Source organism: Oenanthe melanoleuca, chromosome 6 (assembly GCF_029582105.1).
Source record: "Oenanthe melanoleuca isolate GR-GAL-2019-014 chromosome 6, OMel1.0, whole genome shotgun sequence".
NCBI lineage: Eukaryota > Metazoa > Chordata > Aves > Passeriformes > Muscicapidae > Oenanthe > Oenanthe melanoleuca.
This window is the reverse complement of record NC_079340.1, coordinates 27,741,367-27,754,564: the sequence shown is the minus strand read 5'-3', so window position 1 is coordinate 27,754,564 and position 13,198 is coordinate 27,741,367. Positions and strand designations below refer to the sequence as shown.

Sequence of the window (13,198 nt, the reverse complement as noted above, 5' to 3'; positions counted from 1 at the left end):
TTAAGCAACACGGTGTACCAGATAGAACAGACTGAAAGAAACATCTTTAATATAAGGCTATTCACAATTAACTTCGATGTGTCATTTCTCCTAATTGGAAAGTCATTCCACTTCAGTACTCAGCTGTTCTTTGTTTGTATTCCATTTGTTATGGAGCTGCAAACTCTCCCTCTCAACACAAGAGGCTATACCAGTGCAAAAAAAAGAGTGCTTTCCATGACAGGTCTACACATTCCTATGGTCTCGATTTTATGATGTGGGAAAAGGCTAATACACCTTAGTAAACCCTAAAATTTGAATCACAGTAGATTCTCATCAAGACAACGGACAAATGTAATGAATGTAATTACTAACTCATATATATATTTTTTCCTTACACTAATATTTTTAAAACTTAAGAGAAAGGAAGACAAGTAGAAGTAACTCTCCAGTTTGTTCTTGGAAATAAAATGGATTTTTAAAAAGTCTTTAGTGTCTTCAAAACATTATTAACATTTGTGACTTAATTCTTTAACAAAAGAGAAATGTAAGGAACACTATATCCACCACTAAAACATTAGCAGGTCAAACATAAAACACAGTACCAAAACAAGGATGTGAAATGGGACAAAAAGTGATTATTCACTAATTAAGGACTGCAATAACTTTAGGCTACATTTAATTATACTCACAGTTGACACTGATCTCCTTTGATTCCCTTGGTCGTGCAGAAACATTTTCCCGTTTGCATGTGACAGATATTTGCATGTCCACTGCATGTGCAAGCTGTAAAACCAAAAAGGAAAAGTGACATTTCCTCACTCAGACTTTACTTGATAACTAAATGAATATTCATAGATTTTAATACTTCATCCCAAACACATTTCCTACAAGTTGTATTGAAATATATATCTGTTACTTCTTCAATTATTATCTTTTTCAGAAAAATTCACTAGCACTTACTTTATCTTCTGCAGAGTTAAAAATTATTCATGTGTCATTGGAGGCTCTCCACACCTTAAGTAACAGCAGTTTGAGAAAAGCCCTTAAAACCTGCCATTTCAATGTGCAATACAGAAAATTATCCATAATTCATCTTTGTTATACAGGGTGAAATACTCACCAATGACAAAAGCAATGACAAAATATATTTAGTTTGAAATGTCTGATTAAAATATTATTGTAGATGTTTGGTAAAAGATCTAATATAATTGGAATTCTTGCTTTTGACAAAAGTGAACAAAAAGAAATTTCTGAAACCATCTGAACAAAGGTGGAATAAACACTATAGGCAGAGTCCACAAGAAGCATTTTCTAGAAGCAGGAAACAGGCAACTTTAAAAGCTCCTGAAATCTGAACTGAAGGAGCATCACAGGAACATCATCATCATCACTCCACTCCACCTTAAGGCCAAAGTAATTCTCTCCATAGTGGTCTGCTCACTACCACTCTTGCTGCCTGAAAAAGTCTCACCTCAAAAACATCTTCCTATTCCCTGTTCTTGAGCTCTTTTCCTCCCTTCCCTTTCCATTTTTCTTTTAATTACTAGTTTGTTTATGCAGCCATTTTTTATTCCTAACCAAGGGTCCAAAACGTACCAATCTTTCCGTGGTAAATGTGTCAATACATCCCCACATCAATGGAAGGACACCCTGTTAATATTTACACCACACTCAAAGTCTTTCCTTAATCCAAAATAACTCTGGACCTACCATCCTGTTCATATTATGCTTTCACTGAAGTTTTAATTATGACTAAGATAAAGGATTTCATATATGAGGTCCTGCTTGAGAACAGATATGGTACCAGCTGGTGACCTGTATAAGATAGAAGTTTATTCTCCACTTTATAATCTTATATTGAATTCCTATCACAGACTGAGTTTTAAATTTCCCTTATACTGATAAGGAATAACACACAATAAATCCTTCTTTGACACTGTCCCATCCCATACATACTCTCACCTCCTGCCACAGCCTAAGACTAATAGAGAAAAAGGTACTAGACAATGTAAAAATCTAATTAAATGTAAGATATTATTGAAATAACATGTCTATTTCAGGACTTCAATGGTTTCTTCAGTCTTCAGAGATCATTAAACAGCCAGCTGAACTTAAGTAAGAAGTCTTACTAAGGAGGTGCCAGGCATTAAATCTGTCTGCAAGAAAGACCAGAAATTTCTATGCAGAACATAGTGATGTATGATGATTTTCTCTGTTTTATAACACAAAACTTCTGAAAAATACCTACAGTTACCACAAAATCCTACTTTTTGAAATTCTCCTATCCTCTTGACACTCTACAATAAATGTTCATTGAAGTGCTCTTACTACATTATCAATTACATTTTTCCCAAATCCATTCATGTTTTCCATTCTACATTTATGGAATTATTATTTAGGCACTTTAGGCTCTTCACAAAACTTAATTTTAATTCTGTAAATCTTTGCAATGCTATCAGCGAAAAATACAGGAATATATTCTTAGCAGCTTATTCTGCTTATAGTTAAGTGCTCTTAACAGTGATTCTCCATTAGAAGACAGCACAAAAGTTATAAAGAAGCTAAAAGGGTGACTTCTGAAGCACATTCCAAAAGCTGTCATTGTTTTGAAAAATATAAAAGCTATTGCCAGCTAACCTTGATGATTGCTCCCACAATTATTGCTCACTTAATAGGAAGTAGATCACAAATGTGAAAGTAGAAAACATAAGTGACTATATAGTAGCAGCACTTCAGTGAACATCTATTACTCTCATTCAGCAAGTTCCTATTAATCTCACTGTTCCTGGATAACAACATGCAAATGGACAACACCTTTGCATTTACACTTTTTATATCTCATCAAGAAAGAAATCCATTCCATAGCAATTAAAGCATATTTTAATACAATTTTTTATATGCAGTTAATTATCTTGGGCTTGCAAGTGTGTGATGAAAAATGGATTCCTACCAATCTGTGGATCTCTATGTGGGATGTAACCCAAAAAAAAAAAATTCAAGCTATCACTGCTGTTATTGAAGCAAATGTGAGTGTATATGATCAAAGAAATGCAATAGCAGAAGCAGGACAATACTGTAGGACATTTGGAAAACTATTGACATTCTTCCATTACCCCAATATTTCCATACTCTTCTATACATATTTTCTTTAGTATTTTCTGTTTGTTTCTCTCTGCTTAACTACTCTCAGTGAATGGCTTCTCTTAGGATAATAATGTAGTCAACAGTTAAAACTGCAGCTAAGGTAGATTTTTCCCAGCCAAATGCTACAAGAAACAGACCAAGTCTTGGAATCAATTTTAAAATTGAATTTTGTACCAATCATTGTCAGCTGGCAGGAATTATGAAAAGAGATTCAATTTCTATTTTCCATACTTTTTTGAGGCCAGCACTTCAGTTTGTTCACTGAAAGGGTTGTCAGAAATGGAACAGGCTGCCCAGGGAAGTGGTGAATTCACTGTTCCTGGAGGGATTTAAAGGATCTGTGGATGTGGCACCTGGGGATGGGGGTTAGTGATGGGCTTGGCAGTGCTGGGGTAATGGTTGGACTGGGTCAGCTTAGAGGTTTTTCCCGAACTAAAAGGTTCCATGACTATGTGTCTTCTGCAGCACCCTTGGAGAAACAGTGAGTTCAGCCCAACTTCAAGTCTTCCCATACTACTCTGTGCATTCATCTCCAAATTTGGTGTATACCATGCACACCTGCTTTTGTTTAAACAGTTATTTAAAATACTTAATTACCATGTTTTTTACCAATAATTAAACATTTAAAATAAATAATCTATGGCTCACAATAATAACCTGCTTAAAAGATAGAATTTAAACCCTTGTTTTGTTATTTTTTATTTTTTTTACATATTAAGTGGAATGATGACATTAGAGCTTTAAAAACAACAAGGAAAAAACTCACCCTTGCAATATCTACTCTATTTTTAGGGAAATAGCTGCTGAAAATACTTTTGTACAAAATGCAGATTCTAAGTGGAACTGAAAGATTATATGAAAACAATATAATCCAGTAAAGCAAATCCATGCTGCAAAATCACAAGCCTATAGAATTTATTAAATAATAAATCCACAGGATGATTGATTCCAAGTTGCCTGCTCAGCATATAAATGTTCTTGCTGATGCTGACAACAAAAGAACACCCATCACTATTTCCATGCAGTGTGCATTTTAAACAATTGAATTTAAAAACACTTATTGCTTAGCCCCCATCTCCAACTTACAGCTGCAAGAGCATTTTTTCTCTCAAATGGAGCTCACTACAGATGGTGATTTAAGTAAATATGTTTGCTTACATGAAAGATTGCTAAACCACAGCTGCACATGGATAATTACTATAGGACACCTTGCTGATACTTTTTAAAAGGAAAGCTATGACAATGCCATTAAATATTGAGGTGTGCCACTTCATTAATTTTGCTAACATTCAAGGCATAAGTTAAATCAAAAGAAAAGGAGATACAGTGTTTCTCTTAGCCTAGTCTAAGTAAAAAATAGCAAGTATAAACTTCTATTAGATCCAACATTTTAATGCTGTTTCCCTGTAAATGTTCACCTATATTATCCATTAGTCTACTCATATGACAACTGCCCTACAGAGACTATTTTCTACATTAGTAATATTGCAAAACTGTCTAGTCATGTAATTCTCCAGAAATGTGTATTTAGCTAGAAGCCCCTGATACTCTTTATACATTCAGTAATTGCTTTTATAGGAAATATATCCATTCAGCCTTTGAGACAGGCAATGTAAAAGCAAAAACATGTGTCCAAAAATACTTCTGCAAGATCATTAATTGAAAAGCATTAAAATTAAGCTTAAGAACTTCTGTGAAGCAATGACCAATAAAAACAGGAGTGGAAAAAAAAAAAAAAAAAAGAAAGAAAAAAGATGCTATTAGAAAATACTGCTGTACGTGCAGAGAGAAAAGGTAAACAAAAAGGATAAATATTTTGGATTTCTGTCACTCAGATATGGAACTTAAAGTCATAGTAAAACACAGACAATTTCACTCAACCTTGAACTAACTGCTTGACCATCGGTAAAGAAATTACTTTTTCCTGAAAAGCAACAGTCAAGCAATCTGAAATCACAAGTGTCATCTCCTTAGCTTTCAGACTAAACAGACATTCCAGAAGTGGGATATTTATCCTAATAAAACCAGAAGCAAGAAACAGACTGATTACCATTGGCAGAAATCAAAATTTAGATTGATTGAACTTACAGACTACCTTCATCAATTAGAGGCCTGTATTTGTTCTTTAGCCATTTTTGCTCTGGTAAAATAGCTCTGCAGTGTTTGCATTTTATTATTGCTTCTGTTCAATGCATTCATCCTGAAAAGTGAACTGATTTCTTTTGTTTATTTGTAATAAATAACTCTCAAGCAATCACAGTAAAGCTGTCTTTAATCATTAGCAACTAACATAATAAAGACAGATTGGAAAACCATAATTTTGCTTTATACAAGTAGATAATGAAAATGCAACACATGGGATTTACACTGAAAATCAGTATCTTTTTTCTTGTTAGGTACTGAGCAGAATCTTGAACAATTAACAAGAGTAATGCTGTGCCTGAATCTCTCATGCCAATACTGAGCCACTGTACAGAATTTTTATAGCTTGCTGTTGGATTAATATGCACTTTCTACCAGAAAACATGCTGAACCAAAAGACTGCTACATGAACTCATGAAATACAGCAACAGCAATTTCATGTTTTCCATGTAAATCTGTTTGAAAAACTGTAACTTTTACACTAACTTTGAACATAGAAAACTGAACAATTCCAAGTGAAATTATTAAGAATACTTTATTTGGAGATAAGTTTCACATGTCATATTTATAATTTTCCTTTTCATTCCTTCCACTTATTAATTTCATTTCATTTCTAAATATAATATTAATACTAGTTACCAGAAACCAAATAGTCTACAAATTTTAGACTGGGTTAACCTGCAGTTTTAAGAGTTCAACACAAAACTGAACTCTATATCTGATGACCATACTGAGATGTGTTTAAGACTTTTTCAGGCAATAAAAGGCCTAGTACCTACTATTATTCTTATTCTTATTCTTATTCTTATTCTTATTCTTATTCTTATTCTTATTCTTATTCTTATTCTTATTCTTATTCTTATTCTTATTCTTATTCTTATTCTTATTCTTATTCTTATTCTTTCTTGTTGTTGCTGTGTCTTTGTAAATTTTCTTAAGACAGCAGCTTCTCTACTATTTTAGAAATTCTGGTCAAAGACCTTTTATCAAAAGGCTGTTATTTTTTCCCCCATTCTGCCTAAAGAGAACACATTGTAAATTATAACAAAAAAAAAAAAAAAATTATTATGAGGCAGTATGAAATTCAAAACTCTTTTAAAGCATTCAAAAGTTATCCATAGCAGCCTTAAAGGTAAGAAAAAACTCTAATATAAGGTGAAAAACATCTAAAGTCAACAACTGGTGATTGCAACTATTTGTGTGTATTTGGTCATTCGGAGTAAAAGCCCAAAGAAAAGAAATTACTTATACAATTTATCAGGCAAAAATGCCATGAAATTTAAAGAAGTCAGCAAATCATTTCCCTCCATTAGCCATTCAGAGGGACAAAATGCCACTGATTTTTAATGTATTCCATTGAAAGGGAGGCTTTTTTTTCTTTAAATAATAACGTGGTCTGGCATTATAATGGATTTCATTTAGCACTCAGAAAATGAGGACAGAATCAACTGCAATCAAACTGCAGTTGATTTTGCAGTTTTTGAGGATCTTCACTCGATCAGCTGAGGAATGGACTGCAGGATGCCTCAAATTCTATTTTCTCACCAACTGGAGGGGGGTTCCCAAAACACACATAGAAGGGGAGATGCAGAAAAAGAAACAAGCAAAATTCCTGCTTTTTCTACTGCATTTGGGATGAGAAGACTGGCTTAAGTCAAAGGCTTATTTGAGGATCAAGTAAGAGTGATTTAAGAAAATGTCATCTTCATCTTGCAGCTGCCTGCCCTCAGTGCCTCCTGAGCCAGACACAGCATCTACATGGGCTCCTGACATCTCCTTCAATACAGGGTGAAATATGGTTGTTTATCAGAGGCTGACAAAATCAGTACATTTCTAGACAGCTGAAAGTTTCTAAATCATGCCCTGCTTACCTCCTCTAGGAACATCATTTGGAAAACAATGGATTTACACATTTCATTAGGAAGGTGAACATACTGATATAAAGCTCAGACAGCATATCAGAAATACATTTTATAAGTATTTCTTACCACATAAAATAAATTTATAGCATGTAAACCTGAAAAAAACACAGAAATAAGAATGCAGAGCAACTGGTTCATCATTGTCAGAAACTGTGTTCCACAAGAGCATGCAGGAGAACTTGATCACTAACTACAGTGAGAGCAAGAGGATTGTCATTAATCATTGCAAGTAGATTAAATAAGCACAGAGATAAAGGAATATAATATAAATCAAACTGCTGTATCTCTTTGATATCTGTAAAAGCTATAAGTGGTGATCAATTAAAGAATGCCTGAATTCTAAGTTCTCAGGACAGATGCTGAACCAGCACAAAATGCCTGCTACTTACACAGATTAAGATAGCACAAGTTGTTCCTATTCTTTTTACTATTTCAAATATTTTTGTTGCATAGTAGGCCCCAGAACCAGTTCAAATAAAGGTTTTTTCAGTTTTCTTTTTTAAAAAGCTGCCTTGCTCCTACTCCACTTGAGTAAATTAGGATCAGCTTTGCTGGATGGAGGAGTTAACACTTATGCAAAGCAGTCTTGTGTAGCCCTCAGGCTTAAGGAATTGTAGTTGATAAAATTGGTTACTAGTGATTTAACTACACAATTACACTGTGATTGCTCAGGATGGAAAGAAAACTTTCTTAGGCAAGAAAAAAAAAGTCAGTGGTTCTCCACAATCAAGTGTTCCAACAGCAATCCTAAGGTGATGCTTGAACCAGTACCTTGCCATGCTGACTTTTCCTAAAATCAGACTATTCTGCAATGAGCTCACACATCCTGGCTTAGGAAGAAAATCAAATTTAGACAATCAAGAGGTAGCTTAAAACAGTTGTACCTGACAGGAAGTTTATAAAGATCTTCTGTATGCAGTCAAGGAAAAAATGTTTAACGTGTTGAATAGGCATCCTGTCAAAACCTTATGAAATCCCATGGCCATACAAATAGTGCCTCTCTGGAGGCTAATCATGTTACATTCAACAGTTTCTTCTTTTTTTCTCTCATAAAATTATGGACATCTAAATATCTATTGATATTTGACAATGATACTTCCCTTGAAGTGTAACTCCAAGTTCTTCTCTTAAGATTACTCTAAGTAGGTTATGGAATACAAATGTATCTATAAAAAGTTTCCTAATTTTAGTTTGAGTTTTTTGTTTGAACTTACAATTAATTGTGCTAGAAATCATACTTTCTAATACAGCTCTAATCTATAAAAAAAATCAAAAAGAAAATTATATGTGTACAAAAGAATTAACAGCATATTGAGCAGTTTGCTTAGCACATTTTGCTTGGCAGTCAAAAAAAACTGGAACAGTAACTTTTAAAGATGTCTTTTTCCAAGTTCCTCAACTCAGTTTTTCCTATGGCAATCCATTTCTGGTTTAGTAGCACAGGACTAATTTTAAATACATTCTGATTGAAGAGAACCTAATTTAAATTCATGACTAAGCCCAAGCATAGGCTTCACTCAGTGGTCAGACTATCTTGGACACTATTCAATAAACAGTATAAAGGAAAATAAATTTTCAAATCACCTTTGGGGGAAAAAGTCTTCTTAAAAGAGTGTTTATTCTGACTACTCTAACAATCTCTGCAAAAAGCAACACGAGGCTTTTCTTGAATAGCTTGTTGTGCTAGAATCCCTTTTGTGTTTCATATGAACCAAGAAGCCCTTTTCCTTCTACTAAAACCAAATTCCAGCATTTTAGTTAATAGTGCTTTTATTCTATGATAAGATATTTTATTTACAAAATCCAAGGAGTCGGTGTCCTCTATTTAATACCAAATGGTAAAAAATAAATTAAGGAAAACAAAACAAAACACCACTGCTACTGCAAAATGGGATTTCTTGACAGTCCCCTCATTTGCCAAAACCTTTGGATATTTTGTTTGTACAGCATAAACAATATCATGTTATCTGCTGTAATTTAGCATGTGAGATTTGCTTTTTCTGAATAATCCTAAATTACAGCTTCTTATCACAGAGTTTTGCTGTGAATTTATGACACATTGTGTGTTATAAACCAAGGTACAAGCAAACAGGTTTTTATAAGCTAAAGTTCCATATTCTAGTACCTGAACACAGTACAGACCACTATACTTTTTCTTCCACTGATTTCTAATGTTTACCTATTTTTATATAAAATGTCTTTATTCACATAGGCTCCTGTGGTCTTGTGTCATAAGCATCCAATCCACTGAAAATCCTTTTTTTCTGTGACTAACCTCAAAGTGGCTGGACTAAAAGATGCTTTTGATTTTTGAATTTCATATTTAGTCACTGTGAAAAGAGGGCTTCTAGAGCACAATATTTAATCTAGTACAAAATTTCCTGCAAATTTTAGACAGCTAATTATGGAATGCCAAATGCATGATCTTGTACCAATGAAGTCCACAAATACAATTCTCTACATGCTAAACATTAAAACAGCTAATGTTGCCATTGCTGAATAGGTAAAAATGACAGAAATAGTCCCAGAGAAAACAACTTGTGAAGTCACCCATTAGGCACCTTTAAAAGTTAGATAGAACCTAAAACCCAAGGAGAACATTGTCAATCTGCTGCCAGGACAAGTTTAACATCTTTCTCATGTCTCTCTTTCACAGACACTTGAAGTAATGGCTTGTGGCACCCTTGGCCTCTTCTCTCAAACCCCCACATCTCAGCTGTCAGTAACTCAGCAGAATAATCACATTTTCTGAACAGCAAGATTTGAACACCATGGAAGATCATCCTTTGAAGATATAACCTCAGTGTCAACACATCACTAATAAGTTTTAGTTTTTATTCTTTTAACCAACACAATTAATCACAAACTTGTATCTATTAAACTAATCTACTGCTGGTTAAATTTCACCAAAGTCTTTCACCTAAAGTACTTTAAAGTAACTCTGACAACTTAGTCTTTTATTGATACCTGTCTGATGCACTTTTTTTAATGTCTTGAGGCTTTTCCTGTAGTTAAATGCCAGTTGAGTTGCACATGTCTAAATGTCAAGTTTATGTGACATACATTCAAGCAGCAGCATCTGTACATGCATGCACATATGTGTACACATACAGGTGATGCACACATGGTGTGTATTTGCTAAAAACATGCTGAATTTTGACATTAGTTTGAAGACCTCATAAAAATATCAGACGTTTCCAGTAAAAGATAAACTTCATCTTTCCAAACAGAATGATTGCAAACCAAACGTGGGGAAAGCTGCATTTTGTATTGGAAATGTCCAATGTGTGGTAACAGAGAAAGGAACTGATCTATAAAGGCAACAGAAATGCTGCAGACTTGCTAAAAAAACATCACCCCCAACAGCCTGTGTGGTTGAAGCTTTTACAGGATGATCATCAGTGTCTCAGGTGCCTTTTGGGGCTGCTTAGAGAACAATCACAGCAAGTTAAGACTCAGTCTCCTTCTACTGCAAAAGCACCAATGGCAGCACAATGCTGGGAAAACTGAATGCTGCTTGGAGTGTTATACCATTATTAAAGAAAATTACAATACAGTAAAATGCTTGCGTTATCTTATTATTATTAAATGTATTATACATTCATTCCATCTGTCATTAGTTACTGTAAAGAATTTTTTCCTGGCATCTCATAAATTGTAAGGATAATTTTTTAAAATACCATGCATAAAGAAAATGACAAGGTGATAAGCAGCTAGAGCAATTTTTTTAACACTGACAACTAAGTTGATGATTAAGTTTGAAAATAATACTAAAAAACATCACTAAGATGAAACAAAATTGTTCCGAGCAATTTCCCACAGTGTTTTCTTTTGGTACTTTATGTGCAGTCTGTAGTATACATACAACTCTGTATTTTTCTAGAATTTCTATTTAAAAATTGCATATTTCCCAGACATGCAGCACATAGCAGATCAAGACCCTGAAAAAAACAAAACATCAAGAGAAACCACCAAGACAGCAAGCCAGGACCTGTTCACACCTACAACCAAAGCTGATTTATTTCCAAAATCCAATAATATTCAATTATTATTTTTCTATTAATGAATTTCAATATTTATGCCTTCAAAATCATCCCTCAAATAGAACTTGAGCAAAATTTAGAAAAAAATTAATCAAAGTGATTTGGAATATCTGCTTTGGAGCTCTTCAACACCTCAGACTGAAAGGCTTCCCAGGTGTCCCAGGAACAGCCAAGGCTGAGCTGTGATTCTCTAATCTAATCTTTACCACAATACAGAATGTGCCTTATTCTGTTCAAGACAGGGTTTGATTACTTAAATATTTCTGGCACAGGCTGACAGCACTGAATTAGCACTCCAAGGACTGCCCATGGATTTACTTGGCCAGGAAACCCAAACCTATCTCTTCCCAGAGCACCCTATTCCCTCATGCTCAGAATTCACCTCTGCCTTCCCTTTTATTTTCTTGCACATTGAGATAACTCTTTAAAAGGATGCTGTAACTTTAGCTGGTAGCTTGGGTGGCACTCTCTCTTCATACTTTCTTTGCCAGACAAGGGGTTTAGATGACAAATCTTAAGCATGTGCACAGGGTCTGGACTTAATAATTTGTGCACTGCTATTTATTTCGAAGAAGTAATGCAAATCTTTTTGTACAACTTAATATATTTCACAATTTAAGGTAAGAAATTAATTTCATTTTCTATCATGGTTATTATGGCTATTATTTCTATTATACCTATTTCACACCACACACTACCTGAAACCATTTTAATTAGTATAAGAACAGATAACTAATATATTACAGTCACAGAACCTCCTCTATCATAAAAGACCCCTGCAATTTATTACTGATTTTTGTACAGAATGCAGCAATGAATCAAATATAAAATAATTCAAACTATATATTTGTACAATAAAATGTCAGAAAGAACTGAAGGAGCACATATATCTTTACTGCAAGCCACATCTTAGGACAACTGAATATAAAGCCCATTTTTACACCAAGAATACAAACTCTAACTCTTATTCTCTGTACTGAAAGGAGACTTCAAGTGACAGAATTTAAATGAGTAATTTGTATTAGCTATGGTTACTTCAACAAAAAACAAAAGTAAGTATTTTATAAAAATATGACCATTGCCAAACTATTACCCATCAGCAACCAAAATACCACACTTCTGACACAAATAAACCAGAGTTTCAGCTACAGGGGAAACCTGCATAGGATGGAAAGCTTTTTAACTCCAGAGTAACTAAAATGCTACAAATTAAAAAAAAAAGTAGTATATAGCTTACTAACAGTAAAGACCCAAAATACAGTAAATATCCACAGCCATATAGCTATACACAGCCCATTTGCTATATAATCACAATAGTTAACTAAATACCTCCCTGCTTTCTAGATCTCAGACTCTAAGACACTACAGAATATTAGGAGTGGAGAAATATGTGTGGAATCAGCTAGTTTCTACCCCCTGAGACAACTGAAAATGTAGAAAGGAAAGTGTAAGTGATAATGCAGATTTCATAGCATATTTAGTCAATCTTTCACAGTTTAACCAGCAGAAATTTTTCCTTGTATTCCACCTTTATCTTTCTTGTTGCAACCTAATCCCATTACTTCCTCCTCAAACAAAATGGGGGCGTGGGGGAAGGCACTTTATCATCTCCTTCTCTTTTCAGCTTCCCTTCATGCATCTGAAGCCTGTTATTATGCCTCCATCTTTTCTTTGTCCTTCTGCAAGGTTTGTCACGTTTTGTAAGCCTGCATCATATCAGGATGCAAAGCAAGTCCTTAGATGTGTTTTAAAGCTATTGAGATGTCAGCAATTATAGTGAGTGAAAATCCAGAAAAGTCAAATTTTTTTACCCATTCTTTAATCACAACTATTCAAAACCTTTTGAAATCTGAATTACATCTTTTTTCTATAACAACTGTTACTCATTCCATAGTAATTTGATAGCATAACACTATTCAATACCACTATAAATGTATCAGTTATCTGATGACAGTTATAAAGCTA

General features: G+C 34.0%; 1 protein-coding gene across 3 annotated transcripts in view; it reads right to left on the bottom strand.

Annotated features, from left to right (window-relative positions):
• ATRNL1 (attractin like 1) overlaps nt 1–13,198 on the bottom strand; it is a 425,814-nt gene that overhangs the window by 297,519 nt on the left and 115,097 nt on the right. For all 3 annotated transcript variants that reach the window (XM_056494988.1, XM_056494990.1, XM_056494991.1), the window contains exon 20: nt 672–765. In XM_056494988.1, the coding sequence (XP_056350963.1) occupies nt 672–765 (94 nt within the window). The remainder of the gene's footprint in view (nt 1–671; nt 766–13,198) is intronic.